General features: G+C 41.8%; 1 protein-coding gene across 6 annotated transcripts in view; it reads left to right on the top strand.

Moving 5' to 3' along the window:
• Nucleotides 1-8371, top strand: part of myo5aa (myosin VAa) — a 54963-nt gene that overhangs the window by 37543 nt on the left and 9049 nt on the right. For 4 of the 6 annotated variants that reach the window (XM_014010440.1, XM_014010436.1, XM_014010438.1 and 1 more), the window contains 14 exons: nt 58-166; nt 276-487; nt 618-774; nt 863-1102; nt 1194-1442; nt 1766-1859; nt 1953-2101; nt 3362-3457; nt 3575-3709; nt 3833-3889; nt 3996-4223; nt 4599-4607; nt 5447-5547; nt 7747-7945. In XM_014010440.1, the coding sequence (XP_013865894.1) occupies nt 58-166; nt 276-487; nt 618-774; nt 863-1102; nt 1194-1442; nt 1766-1859; nt 1953-2101; nt 3362-3457; nt 3575-3709; nt 3833-3889; nt 3996-4223; nt 4599-4607; nt 5447-5547; nt 7747-7945 (2035 nt within the window). The remainder of the gene's footprint in view (nt 1-57; nt 167-275; nt 488-617; nt 775-862; nt 1103-1193; nt 1443-1765; nt 1860-1952; nt 2102-3361; nt 3458-3574; nt 3710-3832; nt 3890-3995; nt 4224-4598; nt 4608-5446; nt 5548-7746; nt 7946-8371) is intronic. The other 2 variants (XM_014010439.1, XM_014010437.1) reach the window with 1 other exon arrangement.

Here is an 8371-nt window from a genome sequence, read left to right as displayed (position 1 = left end):
GTGTGTGTGTGTGTGTGTGTGTGTGTGTGTGTGTGTGTGTGTGTGTGTGTGTGTTAGGTGGACGTACCAGGAGTTCTTCAGCCGTTACAGAGTACTGATGAAGCAGAAAGATGTGCTTCCCGACAAGAAGCTGACCTGCAAACACGTTCTGGAGAGATTAGTTGACGTCTGAACCATTTTCAATTTGTTTTTCCTCCTAAATATTCAATTTCTCTTTTCCATGTTTCAAAGTTGTTGTTTTCTGCACTAACTGTTGGCCTGTGTTTGCTCCTCAGGACCATGACAAATATCAGTTTGGTAAGACTAAAATCTTCTTCAGGGCTGGCCAGGTGGCTTACCTGGAGAAGCTGCGAGCAGACAAGCTGCGCGCCGCGTGCATCCGCATCCAGAAAACCATCCGCTGCTGGCTGGCTCGCAAGAAGTACCTGCGCAAACGCAGCGCTGCCATCACCATCCAGAGGTTCACCAGAGGTTACCAGGCCCGCTGGTGAGTGGCCAATAAAAACACCAAATTAACCAAAGGCACAAGACATCTTCATTCTTTTATCTTGTAACAATATACTTTACATTTCTTAGAGGAAAATGCAGAAATTAAACTAAACTTTGCTTCCCTGCAGCCTTGCTAAGTTCATGCGTCGCACTCAGGCAGCCACCGTCATCCAGAAGTACCAGAGGATGTACGTGGAGAAGAAACGCTACAGYCAGAAGCAGGCCGCTGCTCTGGCCATGCAGACAATTCTCAGAGCATACATGGCTCGGCAAAAATACCAGGCGGTGAGACCTGAAGCTTTCAGACTCCTCTACAATCCTCAGTGTTTCCTTCGCTCTAACGTGTCTCCCTGTGTGTGTGTGTGGTGTGTAGCTGCTGCGGGAGCACAAGGCTGTTATCATTCAGAAGCACATCCGTGGCTGGCTGGCTCGGTGCTGGTACAAGCGCTGCCTGGAGGCCATTGTTTACCTGCAGTGCTGCATTCGCAGGATGAGAGCTAAGAGGGAACTGAAGAAGCTGAAGATCGAGGCTCGCTCAGTTGAGCACTTCAAGAAGCTCAACAAAGGAATGGAGAACAAGATCATGCAGCTGCAGAGGAAGATCGATGAGCAGGTAAACATCCCGAGCTTCCGTCTCAAATGGATTGCTTTTTTATTAGATTAAAAAAACGTGTTTTTTTGTTTTATTTGCTGTGTCCTCATAGAACAAGGACCACAAGTTGATCAACGAGAAGCTCATCAGTCTGGAGAGTTCCTACGCCGTGGAGGGAGAGCGGATGCGCAGCGAGCTGAGCCGGCTGCGCGGGGCGGAGGAAGACGCCCGAAACAAAACCAACCAGGTGTCGTCCTTGCTGGAGGAGCTGGAGAAACTGAGGAAGGAGCTGAGCGTCACACAGCAGGAGAAGAAGACCATCGAGGACTGGGCGCAAACGTACAGGAGCGAAATGGAAAAYGTAAGTCAGGATACACTTTTTTTGTTTTGTTTTTGTCCTCTGATCCTCAGATTTTCTGTCAGTGAGTTTCTGTTTCTCCATTTTGTCTTTTCTTTACTCCTTTTAAACTTGATGAACAGAAAAAATATATATTTTCCTGACAAGTTTAGTGAAACATTTCTCTGATAAATGAATTGTTTTGAATTTCAGGAAAAAAATCATTTGAATTTCTGAATTTTACCTTGTTTTTTTCTGTAGCAGTATCTGTTTAGTTTGTTTATTTGAGAGGCTGAGAGCCACCAGCTTCTTTCAAAGWCTAACAAAAGGATTAAATCTGTGTAAAGATGGTGTCCGAGCTGACGGACCAGAACGGTTTGCTGAAGAAAGAGAAGGACGACTTGAACAGGTTGATTCAGGAGCAGAGTCAGCAGATGACCGGTACGTTTCARCACCTGCATTAAATAAAAGCATCAAGACTTTTCACTCAGTCATCCCWAAACAACTTGTGTCCTTTTCCCATCGACCCGACAGAGAAAATGACTCGCGCCATTGCAGAAGAGACTCGTCAGCTGCAGACGGATCTGAACGAGGAGCGCTCRCGTTACCAGAACCTGCTGTCAGAACATCTGCGCCTGGAGGAGAAATATGACGACCTGAAGGAGGAGATGGTTCACTACTCGGTGAGAAAAACACGACCAGGAAGTTTGGAACAAAAAACATCTACTCCTGCAACTAGGGCTGAGTGGTACATGTGATAGATGGTAGYAACGATAAGAAGTTGGCCTACGGTAGAAATTTACCCTCTACCGTCCTGTTGTCAGTTACGTCATCACACCTGTGTGAACAGGGCTGTGAGTGCAGAGACAACTGAGCAGGAGTTCAAAATATAATGAAAATAAATGATGAAATACAGCATTTTAAAACACARATAGAGAGAATAAATCCTCAAAYTTTCCCCGTCCCYCTGTAGAAAAGTTACGTGGTGTCGTAGTGGGGTCTTTTCCTCCCTCCCGCCCACTGCACGTCGCGCAGAGCGAAACTTTAACAACTTGTTTTTTTCACACCCAACTTGTTGGAGGAAAAATCAGTCATAAATCCATCTTGCTAATGTAACGTGTGCTTCTGCTCTGATGATGAAGATGAGAGCGCAGCAGAGAGACAGTGGGTCAGTTCAACAGGCAGAAGCTCATRGTATGGCAGGCAGYTATTACATTTATTTGGCTTCACCACACTTACATTCCAGTTATCTGAAATAGTTTTATGACAGGACTCTGTGCAGCTTAAGGTCCAGTCACACTATAACATTTTAGACAACTTATGCCAGCTTAGTATTTTTTATGTCTGAATGACTAATTTTACTTGAAGTACTGGTTATAACATCCACTTTATTTTGATATTGTTTAAAATTTGAGAAATGTTTTTGTTTGTTGTTGAAACCGTTTTGCAATATAAAAAACATTATTTTGTACTTCTGTATACAAGTACCTATACCTACAAGTAACTGAACAGAACATATATGTGAATTTCTATTGTGCTGTACTTCTCTCTATAGCTAATATTGAAAATACTTTGTAAACAAAACATATTTTCACTTGTATTTAATAAGKTGAAAATTCACCATCTGTATAAGTAATGGAAAAAATAGTTTTAACTGTTAACTGTTAAAAACAAAGGTAGATTAGCTTTTTCTCAATTATCTGCTTTGCTTGTTTTTTTCATTGTTTACGTTTGATCTTGCTCCTAATACTACACATGAAAAATATCTGCATCGGATCTTAAAATAAATTGTATTTTTTACATTCAGACTGTCAAAAATAAAAATAATCAGATTTGGGCTACATTTACCTGCAGCGTCGAAGGCCTCTGTATTGATTTAATACAAGTAGTAGTGTATAATCTTTGTTTTTAATAAGAAGACTTATCCAATCTGGTGTCTGCAGAACATCTCCAAACCTGGCCACAGGAGGACAGATTCCACCCACAGCAGCAACGAATCTGAGTACACCGAACCGGACGAAGGCTCCCGCACCGGAGACGTAAGAAAATGAACAAAAAGAAAGAACTYGTTCTCTTTAGGACAGGATCAAGATTTAGACTTCTTTTTTTTCTGAAACAGTAAATACCTCTGCTCCGTCATTTCTTTCATCACGCAGGATGTGACGCGAGGAATGGAAACTTCACTGACTCTGAAGCTGCAGAAACGTGTCACAGAGTTGGAGCAGGAGAAGCAGTCACTGCGAGACGAACTGGAAAACAAAGAGGATCAGTTCCAGAGGGCTAGAGCCAGGGTACCGTCCCCCAGCCTCCCAGCTCTCATGAAAATAAATCATTTTATTTATAAATGAGATTAAAACATAGATAACACCTGCTCAGATCATCAGATTATGTCTCTTCTTCACTGCGTGTTTCAGGATGATGCTCAGTTCAGAAAGGCTCGTGGAGCTGAGCTGGAGTACGAGTCCCTGAAGGTAAGAACCTTACAGATGTCAAACATCTGTGTCCACCAGCGACCTGTGGATTCATTTGATTCTGAGCTTTAACAGTAACTAACTGTTGGACTCTGAACCCTCGTAGCGCCAGGAGCTCGAGTCGGAGAACAAGAAGCTGAGACACGACCTGGCAGAGATGAGGCGCAGTTTGCTCGGCGCCGCCGCCACCAACACCGGAGCCCCGGGCTCTCCGGCTTACAAGGTGCTTCTGGACCAGCTCAACGCTTCCTGTGAGGAACTGGAGGTCCGCAAGGAAGAGGTGCTGATCCTGCGCTCACAGCTGGTCAGCCAGAAGGAGGCGGTGCACCACAAGGTAACGTTAAATCAGTTTGTCCTCTTGACTTGTATTCGTCTGGGTTACTTGTGAAGATGAATGTAGGTGGATGATGCTCTGCTTGCTTTCATCCACCTGCTTACATTTATGTGRCGTTTCATGATCATCATTCTCTCTGTTTATTTAGCAATTATACCCCTCCAAGGAAAAATMATCTGAAAAATTATCTTTAAATTATTTTTCTCTAAATAATAAAAAGGTTTTAGTAACTCCCTTTCTGTTGATCGAATCAGTGATCAGGCTAAAACCGTGCAGCTGCTCATTAACAGTGTGTGTTGCCAATGTTTTCACTCTCAGCCGTGTGTCTAACTCTCCTGTCTCCACCTTCTCTCCTTCATCCATGCTTTTCCACAGGATGAGAAGGTACAGTTAAACTATTGCATCATCCATGCATTTTTATTTATTTTTGTCTCATCTTGTGCGACACGRGCAAAAGAAAACCTTTAAAACCTAAACTAGCATCACATAAAAAATTCACACACCTGTAGAAAAAACATCAAATTTAATGGATGTATTTAATTATTAATCAACAGRTTCATGTCTGCTACTGACACTAACTTCTAAAGTTACCAAACTGAAATGTTTCAGCAGCAGTTTATGATTAATGAGTCTTTTTTTTATCATATAAAACAAAGATACAGGTCTGTTTTCTTTATTTTTCGCATAATGTTCAGAGGGAAATAGAAAACAGATAATTTAGTTTAAACATTGATGTGAACAGAGCAGACAGAGAGAGAAAAGAGCAGTTAAATCAGTGTTTTGGATGCTCAAACACTGATTTATGAGAAGAGGAAACACATGCCAGATGTTCTCACTCACCACATTCAGTCCTCGGTGAGATTTAATTTAAGTGTTTAACCTGCCTCATCTGTWTTGTTTGTTGTGTTTCTGATCCGTGGTTTTCACTCAGCATCATTAAATCTTCAGCTCGGGGATCATTTATCATCAGTTTCCCTTCTTCTGTACTTAATAAAACAGCAGACATACATCCTGACTCAACAGATGGGTTTTACCACAAAGTGAGAGCTTCTTGTATGAGTTCTACTACAGCATGAATTATTTAAAAAACGGATGCGACTTTATGCACACTATTTTCACTCCACATGCAGTTTTGTCACTTTTTTAATTGTTAAAGATATTTTTRCTAAATCCCTGTTTCTGTTTGACGTCTTTAACTAATATTGTATTTGTGTCGCCTGTAGGAGACGATGACGGAGCCTTCGGTGTTCGCAGAAGACGTGAACAAGCTGAAAGACGCCGATGAGCTAAAACAAGCTTACATCGGCCTCAAAGACACCAGCAGGTATGCCGTTTCACCGTCACCCGTCCTATCCTGCAGCTCTTCAGCGGCTCCACTCCACTGAGCATATTTCAGCTCCACTGTGTGTGTGTGTGTGCTTCCTGTGTAAGAGACGTGTGTCCTGTCAGATCTCCCAGGTTCGCGCGTTCGCCGCTGGAAGTCAGTGATCTCCTGAGTAGGCTGAGGTAACTGACGAGAGGCGGTCCATGCATSGTGGAGCAGAGCATGCATGGTTTCACACTGCTGACGGACACTTTCTGTCCCTGCAGTGTGAGGAACGGTTCAGGTTTTACTGAACGGCAAATGATTCTGTAGCTTTTTTTAGGAAAAGAATTTCAGGGTGTGCATGAGGGGAATTTGCTGGCATGGATAAAAGTCTTAGATTTAACACAACTCTGAGGAGTTTCTTTTGCTTCAAAGTTAGACTTGTGTAGTTTTCAGTGTCTTTAGAGGCTTTWTGAAGAAAGTGGTTACGATATCTTTACTTCCAGTCCAGCTGGTGCCGCAGCAGCTGTGTGGCGTTTAAGCATGAAAACATTTGAGCCCAACACTTTCAGTTTTTACTAACATGTTAACAGCAGCTGACACAGTTGTGGAAGAGCTTCTATCTCTGCTTCTTGGAATGAGATTGGCATTAATACCGCATGAAATCCACCTCTTGAGTTTTTTTTTTGTTACGTTTTCATGTTAAAACATCCAAGTTTATGAACATTTATGGTTCATAAAACTCTAAAACCCTCCTCCCCTTTCTTTCGTTATCACTTTGGTTCATCTCACTTGTGCCAACATGTCAGAGAAAGATACATATATACATGTATACAACATGTATACAACACTTAATTAAATTAATTAATTAAGTGTTGTATACAACACTTAATTAAAAACAAAACATTTTGATGAAATAAAGGCAGCAGCTTTGCAGTGTAACTCATCAGATGAAAGTTTTACTGAGCACCACTGCAACCCTTTTTTACTCAGTCTGCATTCTTAGATGTTTGCTTTTTTATGTAAATGCACACAATCTACTTGTTAAAGTAAGTTTATATCACGTTCTATAACATGAAGCGGATTGACTGAATTGTCTTTAGTCAGTCATTAAAGGAAATCATACAGAGACAGGTTTTATTAAGAACTATATAAAATAACTGAATCTATTGCCAGGTTGATTCAGTTTAGGGTTTCCACTTACACACGTGTTCTTCATGTCTTCCTGCACCTGTGTCCACCCTCAACCATTCCTTATTTTTCTGTTGTCATCCTGRCCCTCTGGGCCTCATGGGGGTCAGATCTGCTGCTCCGGACCTCCACAAGCTGAACGAGGARGGGGAGCTGTGGCTGGTTAATCAGGGCTTAAAGGAGACCATCAGGTGTAACTGTGTTTCAAACACATGGATTTTACAACATGATGTTTGCTTTTCACAGCAGCACAAATGTTCTGCTGTGTTTTATTTTTTATGTGCATTTTCACAGTGTTTATTATGCTTATAATTTAACCTAAGTCTGGTTTTCTATGTAGAAATATATTTAAAGTTTGTTTTGATCTGTTTTATTTGTGAAAATGTTGCTGTAGAGTTTGTCTTTACTAACCTGGTTTGTCATGGTGGKTTGTTAAATACTCTCATTTTCTGAATAATAACTAAAAACTTCTTTAATTATATTAATATCTTTAATGTTTTCATGCTGTGCTCCATTCTGATAACTGTAGTGGCGGAGATGCTTTTTGATTCAGACCTTTGGCTGTCTGTCTTCTAACTTTTATTTTTGTAACGTTTTCCTTTACATCGACACAAAACAATAATTCAGACAAACGTGTGGTGCGATGGAGCCATCCTTTTTTCCTGAAGGACTGCTGGTGGTTTGTCTTGTGCACTGCAGGCACCATAAGTCCTACAAAATAAAATGTCACTTTGCTCTTTGCAACAAGAGTAGATAGAAAGACAGAAGGAACACTTTTACACCTCAAGGTTTACATTTTATGGTTCTTCCTTCTGCWGCTTTGCTGATTTTGCTTGTTTAGAGGAGTAGAAAGTAACATCTCAGTAGAATCAGTGGAAAACTATGCTGCTGTCAGCATGCTGCTGCTGTCCTGCATCACTACACTCTGGTGGAAACTCCTCTCCTTCCCTCCACTCCTGAACCCTCAACGTGTTTCTAATGTTGTGAAACTAAAGTCCGCCTGCTCTCTCTCTCTTTCCCACTCAGGTTGCTGGAGCACCAGCTTCAGACTCAGAGGAGAACTTATGAAAACGAGGTGGAGTCGCTGCGAGGTGAGCTGCAGAACGTCAAGGAGGAGAACAACCGGCAGCAGCAGCTACTGGCCCAGAACCTGCAGCTGCCTCCGGAGGCCCGGATCGAAGCCAGTCTGCAGCACGAGATCACCCGGCTCACCAACGAGAACCTGGTACGCCACAACACACACTCCGACAAATTACACCCAGGAACCGTCAACACAGAGACACACAGAAATACACACACATACACTGAGGCGGAATCCCTACAAACAAACATTCATACAACAAAAGGAGAGCATTTTGTTTACTCTGACCCCTTGGTCAGCAAATCCTCGTTAACTAAATCTGTCACATCTTGTGTAAGTTCTGCCAAAAGGCAAATTAGCACATTTTTAAAACTGTTCATTTACTCTTACATGGTGCACACTTCATTTTTTGTGACTTGTGTTAAAGGGATTAGTTGTAACATTAGACTTTAACAAACATATATTTATTTTAAGTGTTAACTAAATCTGTCACATCTTGTGTAAGTTCTGCCAAAAGGCAAATTAGCACATTTTTAAAACTGTTCATTTACTCTTACATGGTGCACACTT

Source organism: Austrofundulus limnaeus, unplaced genomic scaffold (genome assembly GCF_001266775.1).
Source record: "Austrofundulus limnaeus strain Quisiro unplaced genomic scaffold, Austrofundulus_limnaeus-1.0 Scaffold69, whole genome shotgun sequence".
Classification (NCBI taxonomy): Eukaryota; Metazoa; Chordata; class Actinopteri; order Cyprinodontiformes; family Rivulidae; genus Austrofundulus; species Austrofundulus limnaeus.
Note: the sequence above shows the minus strand (reverse complement) of the source record. Positions and strands in the feature narration are given on the sequence as shown.